Source organism: Rhinatrema bivittatum, chromosome 11 (genome assembly GCF_901001135.1).
Source record: "Rhinatrema bivittatum chromosome 11, aRhiBiv1.1, whole genome shotgun sequence".
Classification (NCBI taxonomy): Eukaryota; Metazoa; Chordata; class Amphibia; order Gymnophiona; family Rhinatrematidae; genus Rhinatrema; species Rhinatrema bivittatum.
Genome location: NC_042625.1, coordinates 74,494,879 through 74,518,585, shown reverse-complemented (window position 1 = coordinate 74,518,585; position 23,707 = coordinate 74,494,879). Strand labels below are relative to the sequence as shown.

Below are 23,707 nucleotides of genomic sequence, written 5' to 3'. Positions count from 1 at the left end.
AAGTTATTTGTCCAAGGTCACAAGGCACAGCAGTGGGATTCGTACCTTGGTTCACAGCCTGCTGCTCTAACCACTAGGCTACTCCTCCACTGTGAAATGCCATACAACAGAACTGGAAACTATTACACATCTCGCCGTTGGGTGTGCCGTGCTGATGTTAGAAAGCCCATACACAGAAAAGCAAACTAAGATGGCGCTATGTAAGCACTATAACTTCACTGTACCAGAAAAGCACTGGGATCATGACCTTGAAGGAATTATAAAGAATGACGTTGTGATTACCTGCAGCATTCCTACTCCAAACAATAAAAAGCTTGATGCAAGAAAAACAGACATTAAGGTAAATGAGAAAAAAAACACACAAGAACAGCATTGTTAATTGAAGCATCAGTGTCAAGTGACTTAAGTGTACAACAAATGGAAAAACAGAAGATCCTCTCCTTCTTGTGGACTCCAGCTGGAAGTATTGAGGCAAGCACTAGCAGTAAATTTGAGAGACTGAGGTCACATCTAATGTACTCAAGCTCATGAGTAAAGTTCATTCTTGCCATGGTATGCGCAAAATAAAGCCAATTGGAGACACACTGCCCCCGAGACAGACATAGCAAATGTGCAGAAAAGGAAAACAAGTAAAGAATGTTGGATTTATGACAACGCTAGATCCCAGCGGGGTGCCAGATTGCAATAAATTAAAACTTAATAGAAAACAGGAATAAATGTATTAGTGGAGCTCAGAGTACTGGAGGCAGCTGTCAGGTTCTTAATCTGCGGCCCATTTTATTTATTTGTATTTATTAAAATGTATTAATCGCTTAACACAAAATAGGCCTAAGCGATTTACAGTAAAACAGGCATAAAATTAAAAATTGATGACAAAACTTACACAATAAAAAGACATAAAAATAAGGCCCAACCAACCACACAAAAAAGTGTGTTTGGGTTTATGCGCATTTTTCAGGGGAGGGGGAGGTCCAGAGCTTTTATCAGATTCTCAAAGGGGTTCATGACCTAATAAAAGTTAAAAACTAGAGATGTGAATCGGAACCAGAATCGGTTCGGATTTCAGTTCCGATTCACATCTCTATTAAAAACTACTACCTTAAAGTCTTTCTCTGGGCCTCTAGAATACATTGCCTAAAATACTGGCTGAGAGGTGGCTTGACTGACAGGGCTGGTGCTTCCATAAGGCAAACCAGGCAGTCACCTTGAGTGGCAAAATCCCACTGGCACAAAGTCCAGAGAGGGAGAGCCAATACTGCCAAAGAAGGGAGCCCTGTGCTGGAGCTGCCACCAATGGGGAGTGCATGACAAAACATTCACCTACGGCACCAAATCTTCTTTCATCCGCCCTGCTGTTTGAAATTGGGGAATACCAGTTTGGTAACCTGGCACAGGAAATGTTGATGATATCCAATAAGCATTCCCCAGAGTGAGGAAATAGTGGAGAGCCAATCCTATAATCTCTCATACTTTGTAAGTGTGCTGGGCAGCCTGTATCCAGTGGCTAGCAATCTTTTTATATATCTGCTTGCATGCTTTTGGTAAATTTTAGGAGCTGGCAACTGAGTGGGTTCAGGTCAGTTGGGCAGATATGGAGACATAGCAAGCTAAAATCTTTTGAAAAGCTGGCCAAGGAATTTGCAATCTCCAGTGATATGCCTTGAAACTTGATGAAGTTCAAACACAACTCTGGCTCTTAGCTACCATGCAGACAAGTCTTCTAGGCCTTTTACCACTGTGGAGAATCTGTTAGACATGCAAGATCCATTTCTTGGGTCATTAATCTTCTTATATATGGTTTTGCTTACTTGTAATGAGGCATGTTCTACATCACAGTGGAATGAAGGTTTACAGTAAAGTCCAGTCAATGGCATGGTATCAAGCTACAAGCACATAAGATTTGTTGCAAGAGAATGGAAATATTTACTAGTGTTTAACATTGCACATATAGATCTGTGCAATGTTAAACACATGGAATAGACTTAGTTTTTGGGTACTTGCCAGGTTCTTATGGCCTGGATTGGCCACTGTTGGAAACAGGATGCTGGGCTTGATGGACCCTTGGTCTGACCCAGTATGGCATTTTCTTATGTTCTTATGTTCCAGTATACTTTACAAAATTCAGTTGGTCTCCAAGCCTTATGTGCTGGCGAGAATGTAGGCAACTTGGCAAGGCCATGTTGCTTTGTCTCCAATTTGTGAGGGAAGGCTGCAGGAGAGCAGGGTTATCACTGCAGTCATGCCTGTTGGTCATCTGTAATGATTGCTCTATTCTCCCTTATGGTAAAATGATAGTATTACAACTGCACAATTTAGGGAAAACCCCAAAGAGTGAAAAAGACTTATGCCAGTAATGTCCACAAGACATAGGACACCGAAGTTGATGGTGCAGTCTAAGTGCCTTTTATATGAAGTTAGTTTCTAACAAAGTAATTATATCTGAATATTCATCGCATTCTCTATCTGAGAGAAATTTCATTGCTGGTATTACAACTGCTGCATGTGGCCAGGATCACCATTGCTTTAATTCTGGATAAAAAAAGACCTTGTAAAATTCATGTACATAAAATTCACTTATTCCTTGAAAAATAAACTAGATACCCCCAACATAATTTGGGGTTCATACTGGTCGTATTATAATGCTCTAGGCCAACTTGGGAGCTGCACGTGGCTCCTCATTGTGCAAAATGCGACTCTTGTTACCCTGTCCCCTAACAACCGGACAGCACTGCAAAGGTCAGGAGGGAATGTGCTGCAGACACTGGAGATAATGGTGCTAGGTAGGGGAGGGCAGAGGGGAGACAGGAGATGTGGAGCAGAGAGAAAAAGAGAGGGAATATTGGTGTTTAGACTGAGGGTAGGGAGATGGGGTTTGAAGTAGCACAAGGGATGGACCACCGAGCTTCCATCGTTGTGTTCGTGTAGGATGCAGAATGTTATGCTGGGGCTACCGAGAGACTAGGAAAGGGTAGGGATAGTGTGGTAGGACTGAAAGAGAGAGAGAGAGACTAGTGGGTGTAGGTGGAGGGATTGAGAAAAACTGATGGGGAGGACGGTGAGAATAGTGGGGACAAGATGTGATTGATTGAGAGAGACAGCGAGACCGATGGGCACAGAAAGAGAGGATTAAGAAAGACTGGTCAGAGCAGGATAAAAGAACAGAGACTGCTGGGAGGACTGAGAGATACAGGTGAATAAAGAATGGGGGATTGAGAGAGAGAGAGACTGGTGGGGATAGAGGAAGGACAGAGAGAGAGAGAGACCGGCGAGGTTTAGGGATGTGTGTTTGTTTCCTCCGATTCGGAGGTTACACACATACCTCGCCAACTTTATAATACAGATGGAAAAAAGGATATTATGTGCATAACTCATTATAAAATACATACATATAATATCTGGTTTTGCATACGTACCATAAAGTTGTACCCACCGAATTGGAGGAAACAAATGCACATCCCTAGCGAGGCTACGCTGAGAGAATTGAGAGAAATGAGACAGACTGGGAGGGAGAAGGTGATACCGAGAGAGTGAGAGACTGACGGCAGTAGTGTAAGAGGCTTGGGGGAGGGATTAAGAGACTGATGAGAATAGCTGAAGGACAGAGAGAGACTGAGAGAGACTTATAGGGAGAGAGTATGAGACAGAGTCAGTCTAGTGGGAAAGTAAACTGGTGGAGATAGGGTGGGGGGATCGACACAGATTGAGGGAAGTGAAAGAAACCTGTGGGGGATTGAGAAATGGGCGAGAACAGGGCCGGTGCTAATATTTTTTGCTGCCCTGTGCCAACAAATGCTGGGCCGCCCTCCTCTCTTCACCCGGTTCTGTTTTGGGTTTGTTTTTATTAAACACAAAATTGTTGTTATCTTCCCCAATAAACCAACACATTCTAGAAACTGTCAGTCTCACATTGTGTCCCAGGTCCCCTGTCGCTGCTGAAATATTTTATTTATTTAATACATTTATATACCGTTTCACCAAATACTAGAAATAAAAAGCTCTACTCCCTCTGACAACCCAAACTGTCACAATTGACCCACTCCCATGAACCTATTTTCTGTATTGTGCAGGGATGATCCCCAGGTGCTCTTGTCCCACCTACCAGTACATAAAATTGGTGCCGACTGGACCCTGTAGCTAGCACCAGTTTGTTGTACAGAAAAAAAAATTCACTGATGTACCAGAAAACCTTGCAAAAAAGACACTTGGAACCAATATAGCCTTAGGCCTATTGTAATGTGGGTTAGATGTGGGTTTGGCCCTTAGACAGCCTTGTGTAAAGAGAGTGACAGCAATATAGTAAAATTCACATACCACAACAGTACTAACTGCAAGCACTCAATCTGTGAAAATTCAATTACACTAGGCCCTAAAAACACCTCCTGTTAGGAAAACAGGACAAACCAGTCTGCTCTAAACTCCTACCTAGAAATTACATGCTAGCCTCACCTCGCTTATACATGATGAACACAGACAGATCCTCACCAAACACAGAATGAAGAGACCATAACGTATAAATACAATTGTGTAGATAGAAACTGAACTGAAAATTGCAACAAGCCAGACTCTGTATGCAATGAAGCAATGGAAAAACATCCCCCTCCCCACCAAGGCAGGCTCCCATCGATACACACACACACTCCCATCCCCCATCCCCCCCCCCTCCCCAAGCTCCCATTTACACTTACAAGCAACCTCTATGCAGGAAGGATCCACAGGTCTCTTATTCCTCTTCTGATACTGCTGCCACCACCACCCCCATGCCTTACTCCTTGGAAGAGGATAAGATTGCTTACACTGCTGCTGAAGTCCTTCCTGCAGCTCCTCCTCGTATGCCGGCCAGTCCCACGGTACTCAAACTCCACATTATTAGCACTTCCTGTAGGCTCATCTTGCAAAGCACGAAATGAGCATACAGGGAGAGCTAGTACCGTGAGGGCTTTCCCCGGGGCCGGCCGGCATACAAGGAATAGCTGCAAAATGAGCTCCCTCTTCATCTGCCACCGGTGGGATGGAGTCCACTGGTGGCCACATGGGCTTTTCACTGCTCCTGATAGGCCCTGTCCGTTGCCCTCCTGGGTGCCTGCACACCCAGTAGTGCCGGACCCGGGTGAGAACAGGATGGGGGGGGGGGGGGCACTGAGACGAATGGAGGTAGGGTGGGGGAATTGAGAGGATGGGGGGATTGAGAAATGGGATTCAGAAGGGGGTTCTACTTGTGCAGAGGAGAAGAAAGAAGACATTTTTGGACTTGCAAAGGATAAGCCTGTTTTTCTGATGAGCCTATCAGCCTTGCAGAGAAGCCCCCTTTTTGGCAGGAGCAATACTGGGGACTGTCTGCCCAGCTAGCAGTCCAGTGGGCTTGCAGTGCTCAAGAAAAGAGTCTTTGGGCCGAAGAGAAGTTATTGCTGTGAAAAGGACACTGATTCAGACGGAGAGTGAACAAGGAGGCAGATTTTGGGAGCGATTATTTGGGTTTTTCATGATGATGATTTTGCAGGTCCTCGCATGGATACTTTTCTTTAAGTTACATTAAATCTCTTTTTTTATTGTGACCTCCACTCCCAAGCCTGTTGCCTGACTTGGTCTCATGTTTGGAGCGTCTGATGGAGGAGAGGTCTAAGAGTGAAAGGCTGTCTGAAATACTCCCTGCCAGCACCGTGGGCTCTGGAGGCTTGCCCCGCTCCCCGTCAGTGGAACCCCAATGCTCAGGGCACAAGGACTGCCTGCATGATTGTTTAATGTTATCAGTAATGTAAGCCACTGTGATAAGATTAAGAACATAAGAACATGCCATGCTGGGTCAGACCAAGGGTCCTTCAAGCCCAGCATCCTGTTTCCAACAGAGGCCAAAACCAGGCCACAAGAACCTGGCAATTACCCAAACACTAAGAAGATCCCATGCTACTGATGCAATTAATAGCAGTGGCTATTCCCTAAGTAAAATTGATTAATAGCCATTAATGGACTTCTCCTCCAAGAACTTATCCAAACCTTTTTTGAACCCAGCTACACTAACTGCACTAACCACATCCTCTGGCAACAAATTCCAGAGCTTTATTGTGTTGAGTGAAAAAGAATTTTCTCCGATTAGTCTTAAATGTGTTACTTGCTAACTTCATGGAATGCCCCCTAGTCCTTCTATTATTCGAAAGTGTAAATAACCGAGTCACATCTACTCGTTCAAGACCTCTCATGATCTTAAAGACCTCTATCATATCCCCCCTCAGCTGTCTCTTCTCCAAGCTGAACAGCCCTAACCTCTTCAGCCTTTCCTCATAGGGGAGCTGTTCCATCCCCTTTATCATTTTGGTTGCCCTTCTCTGGACCTTCTCCATCGCAACTATATCTTTTTTGAGATGTGGCGACCAGAACTGTACACAGTATTCAAGGTGCGGTCTCACCATGGAACGATACAGAGGCATTATGACATTTTCCGTTCTATTAACCATTCCCTTCCTAATAATTCTTAACATTCTATTTGCTTTTTTGACTGCTGCAGCACACTGAGCCGACGATTTTAAAGTATTATCCACTGTGATGCCTAGATCTTTTTCCTGGGTGGTAGCTCCTAATATGGAACCTAACATCATGTAACTACAGCAAGGGTTATTTTTCCCTATATGCAACACCTTGCACTTGTCCACATTAAATTTCATCTGCCATTTGGATGCCCAATCTTCCAGTCTTGCAAAGTCCTCCTGTAATGTATCACAGTCTGCCTGTGATTTAACTACTCTGAATAATTTTGTATCATCTGCAAATTTGATAACCTCACTTGTCGTATTCCTTTCCAGATCATTTTGTAAATATATTGAAAAGCACCGGTCCAAGTACAGATCCCTGAGGCACTCCACTGTTTACCCTTTTCCACTGAGAAAATTGACCATTTAATCCTACTCTGTTTCCTGTCTTTTAACCAGTTTGTAATCCACGAATGGACATCGCCTCCTATCCCGTGACTTTTTAGTTTTCCTAGAAGCCTCTCATGAGGGACTTTGTCAAATGCCTTCTGAAAATCCAAATAAAGTGGGTTATCAAATAAAAATAAACAAACATAAACATATAAAAAAGAGAAGACTGGGAGGGTGAGAAAGGGCCTGGGCTTTGCTGTCATCCCTGCTTTAGGGACTTTAAAACCATGAGGGGGATACACCTAGTTATGTTTTGGTTTTTTTTTATTAATTTTTAAACCATCCACTCTGACACACTGCCAGGCACTAGAGTTGAAATAAGTGAGAAAATGTATTTGTTTTCCTTTTCCAAACTGACCCAGATGTGAGAAGGCTGTTCCTTTTTCTAATGGTAATCTTGAGTCCACTTCCTTTGAGACTCAAAAAAATGCTTGCTTCTTTTGGATTATGTCACCCTTCGAAATATTTTATTTTCTCTCTTGTATTCAATCTGCCTCTCCCCCTGCGTCCCTAAAGGCAAAAAAAATATTTATGTCCTTGACTCTCATTTCATCAGACGTATGGGGCACACTAGTGCGTCCCTAGCGCCTCTTTTCGGACAGGAGCGGTGGCTGTCAGCGTGTTTGACAGCAGACGCTCAATTTTGCCGGCGTCAGTTCTTGAGCCGGCTGACAGCCACGGGTTCGGAAACCGGACGCCGGCAAAATTGAGCGTCCGGTTTTCAACCCGCGAGCCGCAGGCCTATTTCATATATATTTTTTTTTTTTTTACTTTTTTAAACTTTCAAGACCTCCGACTTAATATCACACTTTCCCGGTGCCTGGAGAAATTAGCGCCTACCTTTGGGTAGGCGCTAATTTCTGAAAGTAAAATGTGCGGCTTGGCTGCACATTTTACTTTCTGTATCACGCGGGAATACCTAATAGGGCCATCAACATGCATTTGCATGTTCGGGGGGGGGGGGTGGATGCGCATTTTGGACGCTCTATTACCCCTTACTGAATAAGGGGTAAAGCTAGCGCATCGAAAACGTGCGTTCAAATGCCAGCTAACAGTGCGCTCGATGGAGCTATATCGGCATGTATGTCGGGCAGCTCAGGGAGTGCTATTTAGATGGAGTCAAGGTTTGCTATGAGAAGCCAAGCCATTGTACCAGACTGTGCTAACCAGATTTTGCATTCATACTTGTTTATGTCTAATAGAAAATCCAGGCAGCATTCTTTGGACTTCACCCTGGACTGGAATCATCATGACTAGTGCCTGGGATTGCATTGACACTCACTGTGAACAGACCACCTTCGGCAGAGGTCTCCTGCTGAAGAGATGTAAGCATTATTGTATTGTATATGAGCATTGTGTTAATGTTTTAACATTTGTGTGCCTACTGATGTGACTACTGCTATTTTTTCAGTATTCTACCTGTGTAATTGTTACTGTCTTTAATAACTTACTGTCTTTGTCAGTCGATAAGCCTGCTTAAATCCCTCTGGTTCACAACAGTCATGCAGCAGAAAAAAATCCAAGGGAGTGGGTAGAGTATAGGGGGTGAAATTCTTCTATGCAAAAAACAAGAGCAGGATCTGGGGGTGATTCATACCTGATGATCCTATGGTGGCCAAACAGAAAGATGAGCTGATGGCAAAAACCAGAAAGATGCTTGGGTGCATAGGAAAAGGAGAGGTCAACAGGAAAAAGGAGGTAATATTGCCCTTGGGTAAGTCCCTGGTGAGATCTCATTTGGAATACTGTGTATCATTCTGGAGATTGCACCTTCAAAAAGATATAAATCAGAGAGAGTCACTGGCTACTAAAAGGGAGAGTGGTCTTCATTATAAAGCATATAGGAACAGAGTTAAAGATCTAAACATGCGTACCCTAGACTAGAGGAAAGGTGAGATAGGAGAGACATGATAGAGACAAAGTAATAATGCACCCAAGGCAAGCCTCTTTCACCACATTCCAGAGAATAGAGGGAATGACTAAAGATCCACCAGTACATGAAATTAAAGAAGCTACAGAATTTGCAAGGCAAGAGAAGAAAGAATCAGATCAGCACACAAGGAAGGATAATTGGCACAAGCATAAGTACGTCGGGAAGTAAAGAGAGCTATTTCAGCAACCCCCCGCACCGTGGATCAAAATTTGACACACCGCAATGGTTGACAGGCAGTAAAATTCAAATCTATGGATTGGTATTTGAAGACCCGGACAGTAGAAGGCGGATGAGGTGGTTCACAGCCAGCACAGAAAAGATTAGTAAAACGGACAAATGCCGATTCTGCGGAACAGAACTGGAAACAGTTATACATCTTGTCGCGGGATGTGATGTGTCGATGTCAGAAGGCCTATATGCAAAGAGGCACAACAAAGTAGCAAGGCTTATTCATTGGACGCAGTCTAAATATTATAACATTGATGTTCCGAACAAACACTGGGAGCACAACCCTAATAGAAGAAAAGAGAACGACGAAGTTGTGATCACCTGGGACATTCCAATTCCCACCAATAGAAAGATTGATAAGCTAAAACCAGATAGTGTAGTGACGGAGAAAAGTGCAAGAACGGCACTGTTGACAGAGGTGTCAGGATCCTGCGACTGTCTGTAGATCGTATGGAGAAAGCAAAGAGCCTTAAGTACCATGAAATGCAAACAGAAACTAAGGAAATGTGGCAGAGAGATACAAAAATAGTCCCAATCATATTGGGTGCCACTGGTCTGATTAAGAAGAATTTTCAAGCGCATCTTGATGAATTCCAGAAGGAGACTCTCTTTGGTATTATGCACATAATAAGGAGGGCATTAACAGTGAATTTGAGAGATTGAGAACATCCCCAACATGCCATGGCTTATGACTGTGCAAAATAAACCCATTTGAAGAAAGTGCCCAGAGACAACACAGTAGCTGAATTCACGAAAGCATGGGACAAGCACAGGGGATCTCTGAGGGAGTGCTAGGGAATACAGAACTAAGCAGTTGGTATGTTTGAGCCGACTAGAGAGGCCATATGGTCTTTTTCTGTTGTCACACTTCTACGTTACTCTTATTAGCCTTGCATACTAGAGTAGTACAATCTGTTTTTTTATTTTTGCTCTTATTTAGGGGAAAGAGACATGTCAAACACCAATTATTTTGTTCTTCATTCTCATTTCCCTGAAGTCAGCAATTCAGACTTGTTCCGTCAGTAATAAATACCAGGTCTCTTGTCAGTTCCTGCAGTAGAAAAAGGTGTGGGTTTGCATTTTCTTTGGCGTTCTCATGCCTATTGGATTCCTGGTAATATTATCCTCAACAAACATCAAGGCACTGCTCCCAGCAGACAACAAAGGTATCCCAAGCTCTGTTGGCCCCTCCTTCCCAGATATCTGGAACTTCTGGGTGATTGATCTCAACAGCAGGTGGCCAGCACTCACCTACTGGCACTGCGTAGGGCTACAGGAAATCAAAAGCAGAATGTATAGCTTGCATACAATTATCACAGGCTGTTGCATTATGTACTACAGTGCAAAATCTGGTCAAATTTACTAATATCAATAAGTTCTAGAGCTCATTAGAATGATGGACATTTTCCAAACTTACCATCTTTCTAATTTTCTGTCAAATATAGATAGGGAGATAGATGGATGGATACTAGTGAGAAAAATGCTCTAATTTAAAGCAAAAAAAATGAATATATTTGATCTTCAGCCTTGTAGCACCTCTGGCACGTGCTTCCTCCCTGCTGTGCCGGGGCTCAAGCGCCATGGCGGGCTTTGAAGCACGTGGCTATGATGTTCGGGGCATGGAAGGGGAGGAGGGTGGTCATGCCAGAGGCGCTACAAGGCTTCCTCCTCCTGCCTCGCTGTCATCAGAGTCGGTGAGCGAAAGGGGTACAGGTAGGGTAAGGAGGGATTTAAAATGTTTTTATCATGTGTGTTAAGTGTTATCCACACCAAACTATTTATAGGAGGTAGCAGGCTACGAGTTTTTTTAACCAAATAAATAAATAAAAGACTGGAGGATAGCTTGTGTCGTCCACTGCCCTCAGTGTTAGTCTTCCATGGGGCAGGTGTCCGGGGCCCAGACTTATATATAAATATTTAACTAATTACTAACCCATGCATGACACAAAATGAAAAATACCTCATAAAACCCATCAAACGCAACATATCAAAAAATAGAAAAAAAAAGACCTCTCTAGAAAAATAAGCTAGGTCTAATATTCAATGAAATGTTATCACTCTGTGTGCATGCTTCATGTACCAATCCTTAAAGACAGGTTTCATGACACCTTTCACCTTGAATAAAATATCAAAATATGAAATATAGAGAGAAATAGGAGTCACAGAAGCATAAACTACTGCACTGTCTATAATTTAAATAATTACAAGTGAAAAATGTTGTGTGCCCATGGGGCAGATTTTAAAAGCCCTAATCACGTAAATTCAGCTGGATTTACGCACGCAGGGGGGTTACGCGCGCCGAGCCTATTTTGCATTGGCTCAGCAACGCACGCAAGCCCCTGGACGCGCATATGTCCCGGGGCTTGAAAAAAGGGGTGGGGTGTGGGCGGTCCGGGGGCGTGGCCAGAGGTCTTCGTAGGGCCACACGGCCGGCGCGCGCAACCTACACCTGCCCGGAGGCAGGCGCAACTTCTAAAATAAAGGACAGGGGGGGATTTAGGTAGGGCTGAAGGGCAGGTTAGGAAGGGGAAGGGAAGGTGGGGGGGGGGGGGCGGAAGGAAAGTTCCCTCCGAGGCCGCTCCGATTTCGGAGCGGCCTCGGAGGAAACAGGGAAAGCCATTGGGGCTCCCCTAGGACTCGGCGCGCGCAAGGTGCACAAGTGTGCACCTTGCGCGCGCCGACCCCGGATTTTATAACATATGCGTGGCTGTGCGCGCATGTTATAAAATCGGGCATAGATTTATGCTCGCCGGGTTGCGCGCACAAATCTACGTCCGCGCGTAGGTACTAAAATCTGGCCCTATATGTATATATATGTGGTGTATGTATCTGTGTGTGTGAGGAGGGGGCCGCTTGTCTCTGCTTACATAGCAAATTCTAACTTTTCATGGTTCCAGGCACCACCTGGTGGCCACAAACAGCCACAATAGTCTGACAACACAAGCCTTTTATATATCTTCTATAGAAGATACATGACACAAAATGAAGAATGCCTCATAAAACCCATCAAATACAACAAATCAAAAAACAGAAAAAAAAAAAAAGACCCCTCTAGAGAATCTAATGGGTGAGAAGAAGAAACATTTTCAATTAGTTTTTCTTTTTGATTTTCAACAAATTTTGTTTCGTCTAATGTTTATTTTGTTTATATCATTAAAAACATTAAATAAACAAAAAAAAAAAAAGAAAGAAAGAAAGAAAGAAAGAAAGAAAGAAATGGGGGCCTCCCATCCCACCCATCCTTCGCACCCAAAAAATGCTGGGGCCAAAATCTTCCCCGGCCCCAACTTACCCGGCCCGGAGCGATGCAAGCCAAGGCCTAGGCCTTGCGAGGGCTTAGGCCGAGGTCACGGCCATGGTAGGTTACCAAGGCCATGGTAAGTTGCCGCGCCCTCGGCCTAAGCCCTCGCAAGGCCTAGGCCTTGGCTTGCATCGCTCCGGGCCGGGTAAGTTGGGGCCGGGGAAGATCCTGGCCCCAGCATTTTGCAGGTGCGAGGGATGAGTGGGGTGGCTTGGGAGGCCCCCATTTCTATTTTTTTTTTAATTTTTAAGTTTTTAACGATATAAACAAAATAAACATTGGATGAAACGGCATGGGCCTAGGAGTCAGGACCATCCCAATACTTAGGCCAGTCTGAAGCCTCGGCCTTGCATAGGCCTAGGCAGTGGTAGGTCACCTTGAGCTCAGCGAATGCCCTACTCAAGACCCATGCTTCAAGGCCTGGACCCGACGTCTGGCAGTCAGGGTCCATGGGGCATTTATCTTCTCATTCTCATATGCTATCACACACACACACTCACACAGAGGCTTTCACATGCTGGCTGTCTGATCATACAGGGTCTCACTCCCAAACACAGACTCTCAACTCACTCTCACTCACACACAATCTCTCAACTCACTCTCATACATACATATACTGTACAGGGCCTCAGCCTCTCTCTCTCCTCTGGGCTGCCTCTACAAGGCGGGATCTGCAACGACCATGCTACTGGGCCTTCTCTTCTTGGGCTGTCCTGAAAATCTGGAGCCAGTTTCCCTACTGCCTATTTCCTCCAGGGTTTAAAAAAAAAAGAAAATTAAGCCATGACCAAGACTAATATGCATCAGCCAGCGCTGCAGGCAAGACTGTGGAGAGCATGGTAAATCTTACAGCCTTGTACTCCCAATCCTGCCTCCCTGCCCCCCAACACACACAGAGATAGAATTAAAAATTTTACATTTGTAATAAGATTTTGCATGAAAAAAGGCATCCAATCTTATGAAGTAACTATATCACAATATGTATGCTATCTTTACATGCACTGCTGTGGTGCCAACCAGAAAGCCCTGCAAAAAAGTAAAAAAGAATTGGAACTCATATGGTATTAGTGCTATTGTAATATGCATCAGCTATGGGCTTGGCCCTCAGGAAGCTATAAGTAAACTAATTTACAATTCCAATATAGTAAACCTTGCATAGTACACTTTCTGGAATCCAATGGATTTTACTAGAAGTTAAGTTTTTCCATATGAATCTGATCAATTCTTTGGGTGACTGGAGAGTTGGATAAAGGGGAGCATGCTAGATGCTGTGTACTGGCCTTTGACACAGTTCCAGACAAGCAACTTACAAATAAACGGATCGCCTTTGGTATGACTGACTGGATTAGAAATTGGTTAAGTGGGAGGCCAACAGGTGTAGTGCTAAACAGAGATCAAGGAGCGAGGCGTTGCTAGTAGTGTGCTGCAAGCACAGGTCCTTGGATTCGTTCTTTTCATCATTTTCATAAGCTATATTGAAGAAAAACTAATCAGGAAAGGTTTCTCATTTTGTGGATGATACCAAAACCTGTAACAGGGTAGACACCCACGCAGGGGTGCAAAACATGAGGAGAGATCTAGCAAAGGGGTGGACAGGCCAAATCCGGCCCATCATTGCTTTTTGTCCAGTCCGGTATACATTTTTTAAAATTATATTAGGTGCAGCCCGCAATTACCTTTCAGTTTTCCAAGTTCCCAATGCCGTGTCGGGGGACTGGATTAATGTAAATATTTATTATAATAAACCTGCTCAGCCAGCACTCTGAAGTTTCCAATATCCTGTTTTGACACTAACGATTGAACAGGATTTACTTTATTTCACCCATCCTTGCATACATTGATTATTTCATATGTGATTTCTTAATTCCAGAATAATATATTAAATGAGTCAAAAAATTCTCGCCATACGTTGCAAACACATATACATTTGTTTATTATTACTGTATAGAAAAAAACAAAACATAAAATCCAAACACACTCATTCCACATTCACTCCTTAAAAATGCTAGTTTCCAAAGATAATAAAAATTATTTTGCCAGTAAATGCAAGAAAGTCTCACATCAGAAACAAATATACAGATAAATCACAAAATGTCATTATAACATCAAAATATGTCTAGATAATAAACAAAATATAGACAGCTACAATACAATGGAGTTCTTATATTGCTAAACAGTAATGTTCATATAACCTCACCGTCCTTCTCATATATATCAATACCTTTTCTTCGAATGAATAATAATATTCACATGCCTGATGATATTCACATTCCCAAGATAATATTTATATGAACCTCACTGTTCTTTTTCATGTGTGTCTGCTCCTTTTTTTTTTTTTCTTTTTTTCAAATGACTGGTGGTTTTCACATGCTCCATGTTGGTTAACATTCCCGATGTTTATTCATAATACCATATTCACATACCCGACGGTATTCACATTCCCGTATTCACATTATTTATTTATTTTTTATTTTTAAGTTTTATTTACAAGAAGGGACCCTCGTTTCGCCTACTTGGGCTTCATCATGGGAAACGTATGTATCTTATAATGACTCCAGCCACTTACAAAACTATAACCTCACGATTAATCTCAGATATCGCCCCACTAAGCTTCCATTTCTTGAATCTCCACGTGACACTCACTAGGAAAGGTTATTCATCATCCACATAAAAACTTTTCCCTATCAGCGTTCCAAAAAAAAAAAACCAACGCCGTTCAAGGTTTTCCGGCGGCTACAATAATGGGCTTCAGTAATTCGTGCATAAAATTATCTTCTGCAAGAAATTTCTTTTGATTTTTTTTTTTTAATCAAAATTCAAAACTTTAATGAGGGCAAATGATGGAAACTGAAAACTAAAGATGATCATCATGATTTTTTAAGTTTCTTGCATTTGCCCTCATCAGTGTTTTGGTTACAGTAACTAAAGCTGAATATTTCTTTATAATTTTGAGTAAAAGTATAAAGAGCAGTTCAATTTAAAAAAAAATCTAAAGAAATGTTTTGTGGGAGATAATAAAGTCAAGGAACAAAAGATTAACAGCCACAGGCTGCCCAGCATTAAATATTCCCTTCTGGAAGCAACAGGAACTTTTTTTCTATAAAACTTGGAAGCTAGCTCAAGCTTTTAGGAGCCAGACGAATACGTTTCCGAAGTTCTTTTGCTACGATGTTTGGTTTTGGGTTTTTTTTGTTTTTTTTTAATTCTCCTCCTCTCTTCCTTTCCCATTCCCATCCCCCAGCCCAGCCTCTCCACTTCTGAGGTCCAGCAGCAGCTCGGTGGCCACTGCTCAGCCCATTCTCCCACTGCAGAGCAGCAGAGGCTCCCTCTCTGGGTTCAGGCTGCGGGCAGAGGCCAAACTCGGGAGTCCAGGACCCGGGCAACTTTGCTCCCAGAATTCTGCAAGCTGTGTGCAGGGCAATCAAGCGATTTACTCACCTATCGTCGCATCCTGGAGGCAGTAAAGTGAAAGCAACCTTCCCGGGAGCAGGTATTTAATACTGTTGGCATGGGGATAAGGAGGTACACAGCAGCTGATCAATCAGGAAGCCTGTGCAGGGATTGGAATCGAAATGGAGAGAGCGCATAAGGATCGCAAAAGTAAAGCAGAAAGAGAGAGGAAGGATTGAAAATGAGAAAAGGAGTACTAACCTAAGCCACATAACAACAAAAGCTGGAAAAAAAAATAGTTTCTTTGAAGAAAAATTATATTAATAAAAGTTCCATTTTTGCACATAATTAATACAGAACTTTATGGAAATGTAGGTAGCACTGTGGGACAGGAGGGAAAGCGGGAGTGGGGAGAATAGACAAGAAGAGAGAGGGTTGGGAGGTGGATACAGCATAAAGAGGAGGTAATATTGGTGGTAGAGGTATGAGAGGCACTCTGTGCACACACACACACTTTGCACACTCGGAGACACTGACTATTATCATACTCAGTCACTCTCGCACTCCCCTGACCACTTCGCCTCCTACACACATTCCACTCCCCCCGCCTGAAACACATTTTGGGCTTTGTCACTCATTCATTCCCAGTCACTTGCACACACATACACGCCCATTCAGACCTGGGAATTTTTTTCCAGCACTGCAAATGCTGAAACCTGCTCTTCCACCAAAGCAGACCAGCTGCTGCTTGGAAAGAAAAGCATAAAAATAAGTTTGCATTTCAATTTTCTTTTTTTTTTTTTTTCATTTCTTTTTCAATTTTTCAATTATAGCTCACAACAGACTGCTGGAAAAGCATAGCACAGGTTCATCATTTCATCAGAAACAATGTACTCCTGAGTTGTCAAAGCAAGGACTGGGTCTGGAGTTATACAATTCAAATTGTAGCTTTTTTTTTGCAAAGCTACATAAATAGAAAAAAAATGAGGTGACATTGGGCTTTTTCTTCCTTTTAACAAGCACTGGAAAGCCTCAGATTTATTTTTTTTCGCATATACCCTAGGAATAAGATGTCATAAGCGAGACAAAGAAGAGACTGTGTATAACTGAAGGAAACATTTCTTTATGTAGCCCAGAGGCTACATACATTAAAAAAAACCCAAAAAAACCGAGTCTTTGCAATGCTTGTTTTAACACAAAAAAAAGGCACTGTGCAGCCTCATTTCTGCTCAGTATTACAGACCTCATTTTTTTGGTCTCTGTTCTTTTCAGGAAAAAGAAGATTTAATTAACAGCAGATCTTCTAACAAAGAGCCATCCAATTACAGGAGAAAAATGAAAGAGCGTGCCCCAAAAAAAGAAAACATAGAATCCAGAATTGAAAGCAAAATATATATATTTTTTAATAAGTATTCACTTGAAGCCCATATTCATGATCTGTCAAAAACACATTGGGAACTTTTGATTCCAGTCACCCTGAGATAGCAGTGGATTCACCCGAGGTGGGGAGTATGCACAAAATTTCTCATATGCACACGGCTCTAACAAACAACATTCATTCTTGCAAACATGCCCATATACACCCCCACTGAGTGGATCACATGCTTGCTCACACAAGATCACCAACTTCCTTGCACTCCCTCACATACTCACTGACTGGCTCACACACACACACATATGCACACTGACCTGAGCACGCACACACACATACACACACACTCACTGACTGGATCACACTCTTGCTCACTCAAGATCGCCGACTTCCTTGGACACTCTCACTTACTCACTGACTGGCTCACACACACATATGCACACTGACCTGAGCACATACACACACACATTCATATCATGTTCACTGACTCGCATAGACCCTCTTATAGTTGCTTACACTCTCTCACTTGCACACTCTCAAACTTTTCCCCCTCCAGAAGGCACAAGTGGCAGTAGCTGTCAGTGAATAGGTCAGAGAGGTCCAGGAAGGGCCCCAGAATAGGGCCTGGGTGGGCTGCCTGTTGATGTTCCAGAGTTGTTTACTCTCCATTCCTTTTCTAATAATTCCTAACATTCTGTTTGGTTTTGGGGGGTTTTTTTTATCAACTGCTGCACAAATTATTATTTATTATATTCCTAGTTAATATCTTTATGTATCTATCTGCTACTGCCATTGCTTAGGTTCTTAAGTTAATGACATTGTTTGAAGTGATGCCATTTTTATTAGTTTGTACATTCCAAATTTTCTCCAGGACCTTCTAGAGGGAGCGGTTGTGCTGCCACATACTTGTGGAATCACTGCACTGCCCTTACCTGATAAAGTTGTTTTATCTAATGAACCCCTAGATGAAGGAGATTTTTGGTTTACAGATGGGTCCTGTACAAAAGCAAGCCCTAAAACGCAATATATGATGTGAGATTTAACACACAATCAAGGATTTCAACATTTTGTCCACGATGACGTCTGACAGTATTGTGAGCTTGCTTAGCATGACTAGGCCCAATGATTTTCTGGATAATACTGCACTATCCGTGACCTTCTATCTCTTTCCATCCTAGGAGTCACATCTACATGTGAAAAGCAAAACTTCAGAGACAAATGTAAATGAGAGCAATAAAACTTAATGATATAAGGATGGAACCAGCAAGGACTTGGGCAGAGAGACTCAGCCATGCACACACACCATCTTTCTCATCACACCTCTCCCCCTTTCTCTCTTTCTATATGGCAGCTGCAGAATTCTCTGTAATGTAAACTTCTGCTGTACCCACTGCCCTGGGAAAGTACTGTCCATGCGTTCTGTTGATTTTGCCACTGAAATGTTGTTTTGTACTGACATTCAGCTGTCAGGGGCAGACTCCAAAAACCATTAGATATATGTCTAAGACTGACAATTTACACATTGAAGCTTTGGTTTGTAAATCATTTCAGGGAATGAAGCTGCCACTGGCACCATTGATTTTGAAATTTGCTTTAGGAAGTGATAATCATTGGTGAGGCTCCACGATCCATTCGGTTTTTCTAAGGGCCAGGCTGGAGAGTTGCATGTTGAAGATCTAGATCTAATCAGATCCCCTTCCTTCAAGTACATTTGCAGTTTTGGTTACCGGCTGCAGTGCCGGATGAGTCACTGGGTGTTGTTTCTGGGGGAAGGAGTCCCTCCGTCCAACGGAATCGCTAAGCATTTTTCTACAATCTGACTTATGTTTAGGGACCTTCATTTTTTGTTTTTTATTTTTTAAGGTTTTCCTGGGAATTTATCAGGGTTTATTATGACAAGAACAAAAAACAGGAAAAAATGAGTGGAGAAATGTGACTCATTATTCTTCTGGGTGAATATCTGAGTTTATTTTGGTGGACAGAAGCCAGGACAATAAGACAATTTTAGGCAGATTTTCCCACTCATCAGCATCCCTGTCTCTAGCTCTATCCCCTGCCTAGCATGTCCCTCTCTCTCTCTCTCCACTCCCACAATGAATTTCCCCACCATTGCAATAGCATTCTGCCTTACCAGTGATGGCTTCAGGCCTCTGGCCTCGCCCTGCCCCCAACCGTCCCACTCCCTCCCCGCCTCTTTTGTAAAGTCCTGGGACTTACATGCGTCGCCAGGCCTTTTGAAAATAGGCCCAGCACGCATAACCTTTTGAGAATCCGGCCCATATATTTATTTATTTATTTATTTATTTGTATTTATAGTTTATTGAATTTATCAATGTTTACACCAATAAAAACATAAGAAATATGAATAGTAACATTCCATATACTGCAGAAAGAAAAAATACATCAAAATATGAAATCCTGTTACACATTCAATTAGTCCTCAACCGGGGAGTGTGACATCAGGAAAATCTATATACAATATCATATATTATCCATGAGAGATTTATTTATTTATTTATAATTTTTATATACCGAAATTCTGAGATATCTTTCTACTATTATTTATCAATCCTTATAACTCCTAAACCCGTCAAAGATATTTATAAGAATTTATTTACTAATTTCTTTATCCAAAAGAAAAGATTCCAGATGTGAAGGTTCATAAAATATGAATTTATTCCTAGCAAGTGTTATACAACATTTGCAAGAAAAGTTTAGTACATACATTGTGCCCAAGGCTAAGACTCTTCTTTTAACAACATAAATTGTTTCCTTCTTGCCTGAGTGCGTTTTGCAACATCAGGGAAAATCTGAATTTTCCCTCCACAAAACAAAAAATCTTTGGGCCGGATTTTAAAAGCCCTGCGCGCGTAAATCCGGCCGGATTTACGCGCGCAGGGCACTCGCACACCTATTTTGCATAGGCTGCCGGCGCACGCATAGCCCCGGGACGCGCGTAAGTCCCGGGGCTTCGTAAAAGGGGCAGGAGGGGCGTGTCTGGGGGCGTGTCAGGGGCGGTTTGGGGCGGGTCCGGGGGCGTGGCACCGGCGCAGGGGCATGGTCGAGGCCTCCGGACCAGCCCCCGGGTCGGGTAATGGCGCGCCAGCAGCCCGCTGGTGCGCGCAGATTTACACCTGCTTTCGGCAGGCGTAAATCTGCCAACAAAGGTAGGGGGGGTTTAGATAGGGCCGGGGGGGTGGGTTAGGTAGGGGAAGGTGAGGGGAGGCGGAAGGAAAGTTCCCTCTGAGGCCGCTCCGATTTTGGAGCGGTCTGGGAGGGAACAGGCAGCGCGCGCCAACCCCGGATTTTATAAGATACGCGCGGCTACGCATGTATCTTATAAAATCCAGCGTACTTTTGTTTGCGCCTGGTGCACGAACAAAAGTACACGCGCGTGTAAATTTATAAAATCTACCCCTTTATTCTTAAAGAATTTTTGTAAAACAAGATTTGTATCTGTTTCACTCACAAAGGTAACTAGAAGTGTAGCCCTAGTTGGAATTTCATCCACTGATGTCTCCAAAAATGATGTTAAGTTAGGGCTAACATCTTGCACAACATCAAAGATCTCCCCTTGATCGGCATTATTGACTCTGGTTCGAGGGACATAAAATATTTTAGAGATTAACATGTCTTTACTAGTTGGTATTTGCAATGTCTCACCCAAATGCTTTCGAAATAGTTCATTTGCTGATAACAACCTTGTGATAGGAAAATTTAAGAGACGGAGATTTTCCACTCTCATCCCATTTTCCAGATTTTCAATCTGTCTCTGTGTCACAAGGCTGTCCTTAATAAACAAAGCATTTGCCAGTTTTATATTGGAAACGTTGTTCATTTACCACACTTTGACTCTCTAACTTATCTAAACGGTCTGTGTGTTCCTGTAACTTAGTCTTTATCTCAGTATTAGAAAAAGCAAATTGAGCCATTGCCTGAACAAACAATTTCTCCATATTGTTTACAGATCTCCATACATCAATTAAAGTTACATTTCTCAAATCAGATATTTCCATACTATCATTAACCCTCTCTATAGTAGTTGCCTGTATCGGGTTTTCCACCCTCCCTGCTACAGCTCCACTTTCTAAGTCAACAAATTTATCTGTAGGAGATTCTATAACAGTCAAAACATTTGGATTTTCTACTCCAATATTAGTCCCGAATTCTAAGTTTTGTGGAGACGAATGCTGGACAGGACTCCTTATGGAGCCCAATGAAAAAGAAACTTCCGGATTGGGGTTTGAGGAATCAATATTTATTGTACGAGTAATATGAATGTCCCTTGGACCCATTACCGTTGAAGTAGATGGTTCTGCAGGAAATGCCTTTATTTTTCTTTTCCTTCCCATGTATGTTAGCAATATGGGCCTCTCAGCCAAGAGAGCAGGACTCGACAAGGGGCGCGCCCCAGCGGCTGCGTGCCGCAAGCCCCTGGTTTTATGCAGGAAAATGTCCCAGCTAGATGACATCACAGGGGGGGCGTGTCCAACACTCTTTGAACGGGTGATGTTACAATGCTCCGGCAGTCCCACTGGTCTGGTTTCCTCACGAGTGAGGCTCTCTCTCAGCTGCACTCCCAGGGTTTTTCATCACAAGCCCCTGGTTTTTTGCAGGAAAATGTCCCAGCTAGATGACATCACGGGGGGGGCGTGTCCAACGCTCTTTGAACGGGTGATGTTACAATGCTCCAGCAGTCCCACTGGTCTGGTTTCCTCATGAGTGAGGCTCTCTCTCAGCTGCACTCCCTCGGCCCATATATTTATAACAGTTTTTACCTTGAAAAGGACATTCAAGCACAGTCTTATAAGGTAAAAATATCACTTACAATATGTACATTATATTTACATGCACTGTGATGCCAACCAGAAAAATCAGCAAAAAATTAAAAAATAAAATAAAAAGAACTTGGATCCCATATTGATTTAAGCCTATTTTAACAAACCAATTGGGAATACCAGCTTTTTGTTGATGAATACGCTGTTGTAAGTTGTAGCCGATAAACATTGTTTGAAGGTAATATTTCTTTATTATTTAAATTGAAAAGTTATATATAATGTATATTTTGATTTATTTTGCATAAGGTAAGTGTTTGTTCTCTAGTAATTGATCAATAATTGTTAATGTTGTGTTCAGTAGGCTTTTTATATATAAGGCACTGAGTGATGTGCTGTTTTAAATTTTAGGGTTCCCGGTCTATTCATTTTAGAAGCATTTAGGAGCATACTTATGTACTATTACGGTTTTGGTATTACACATTGCAATAGTTTTATTTTTCTCTAATGTTACATATATTCTTTTAATTATTATACTGATGATTATAACTCCAGTTAGGGAATAACTGAAATGCATGCACACATCTAGTTCTCATATCTATATAAATAAAAATGTAAATGTTCGTTTGTTCAAAATCTTAAATCTCCGAAAGTTCTTCACCGATTGCTTTGAAATTTTGGCACAACATTGCATTCGAATACGCGCGTGTTTTTATATACCTATATTAAATAGATGTCACACCTGTGATAGGTAAAAACATGCTTTTTGGGGAAAACAGTGCCATTTGTTGGACGTAAAAGCAACACACGGACCGCAAATGCGCAGTAGAGAGCAGCTCTACCGCGCATGTGTGGACCATAGAGCTCTGCGCTACGTGCTGGGTGTCACAGAAGGGAGGAGAAAAGGGCAGACGAGTCGCCGCTCCGAGAAACTGCTCAGCCCGTTCCTCTGCCACTGAGGAAGGGGGGAGGGAGTAGGGACTGCTGGACAGTTACACACAGGAGGAGGAAAGGGTAAAAGAGCCACCGAGCCAGTCTGTCCACCGCCGGGGAAGGGGGGAGGGAGTTGGGACGACCGGAGCAGAGCTAATGCGCATTGTGAAATTAAACCAGACTGAACCATGGCAACGCGTGGCCAGGTACAGCTAGTTTTATGAATAAATATGCATTTCTCTTTATAAATGATTGAAATTGATATCAAATCCATCTATCCATGCCATGTTATTTAGTTTTCTCATATTTTAATATTTTTGTTATAATTATCATATTTTTGTTTGTTTTTATACTCTTGAAATGTTAATTCATAGCATCTAATGTTTAATTTTTCATTTTAATCTAAATATCCTTTTTTACATTTTGTTTGATTGTATATATACATAGTTGTATTTGTTTTTAAATGTATTTGTTTGATGATTTGGTGTTTTGTGACCCCTGATGAAGCCCTCCCCTTGGGCAAAACTCATCCTGAGTTAGGCACATATTTTTTATCTCGTGAAGTTAGAGAACATAAAAGCGAATAAAGGCATCCCTTCACCAAAGGCTACGTTTTGTCTGCTTCTTGAGAATAAGTGGCAACTTCAAATGATATGCAACTGGCTCAGTCTGCTAAGTGACTGGAAATGGGCCGAAGAAATGAGATGAGAACTTCATAGATTAACTTTTCAGCTGAAGATTGCCATACCAAATCTCTGGATTTAAGATGAAGTGCTGGCCGGTATCTTTTGTCAGCTTGCTTCTTGTATTTTTCAACAGCCGAGGTGAGAAATTGGCGGGTCTTTTGCCATAATTCTTTAAGAT

The 23,707-nt window shown here is 42.5% G+C and overlaps 3 protein-coding genes across 8 annotated transcripts in view; 1 reads left to right on the top strand and 2 right to left on the bottom strand.

Moving 5' to 3' along the window:
- LOC115072975 (cytochrome P450 2F3-like) overlaps positions 1-4,768 on the bottom strand; it is a 175,214-nt gene extending 170,446 nt beyond the window's left edge. Inside the window, exon 1 of the mRNA XM_029571044.1 lies at positions 4,686-4,768. The gene's annotated coding sequence lies outside the window, so the exon portion shown is untranslated. The remainder of the gene's footprint in view (positions 1-4,685) is intronic.
- The window catches only part of LOC115072973 (cytochrome P450 2F2-like), an 80,631-nt gene extending 64,448 nt beyond the window's left edge, over positions 1-16,183 (bottom strand). The window contains exons 1-2 of one of the 3 annotated variants that reach the window (XM_029571036.1): positions 16,025-16,183; positions 15,812-15,923 (exon numbers count right to left, since the gene is read on the bottom strand). The gene's annotated coding sequence lies outside the window, so the exon portion shown is untranslated. Of the gene's footprint in view, positions 1-3,413; positions 3,522-4,685; positions 4,817-15,811; positions 15,924-16,024 lie in introns of those variants that run through there. The other 2 variants (XM_029571035.1, XM_029571037.1) reach the window with 2 other exon arrangements.
- The window catches only part of LOC115072972 (cytochrome P450 2F2-like), a 61,298-nt gene continuing 44,865 nt past the window's right edge, over positions 7,275-23,707 (top strand). The window contains exons 1-2 of one of the 4 annotated variants that reach the window (XM_029571031.1): positions 7,275-7,302; positions 8,114-8,236. In XM_029571031.1, the coding sequence (XP_029426891.1) occupies positions 8,161-8,236 (76 nt within the window). In that variant the 5' untranslated portion in view covers positions 7,275-7,302; positions 8,114-8,160. Of the gene's footprint in view, positions 7,303-8,113; positions 8,237-15,614; positions 15,864-18,313; positions 18,356-23,412; positions 23,668-23,707 lie in introns of those variants that run through there. The other 3 variants (XM_029571033.1, XM_029571034.1, XM_029571032.1) reach the window with 3 other exon arrangements.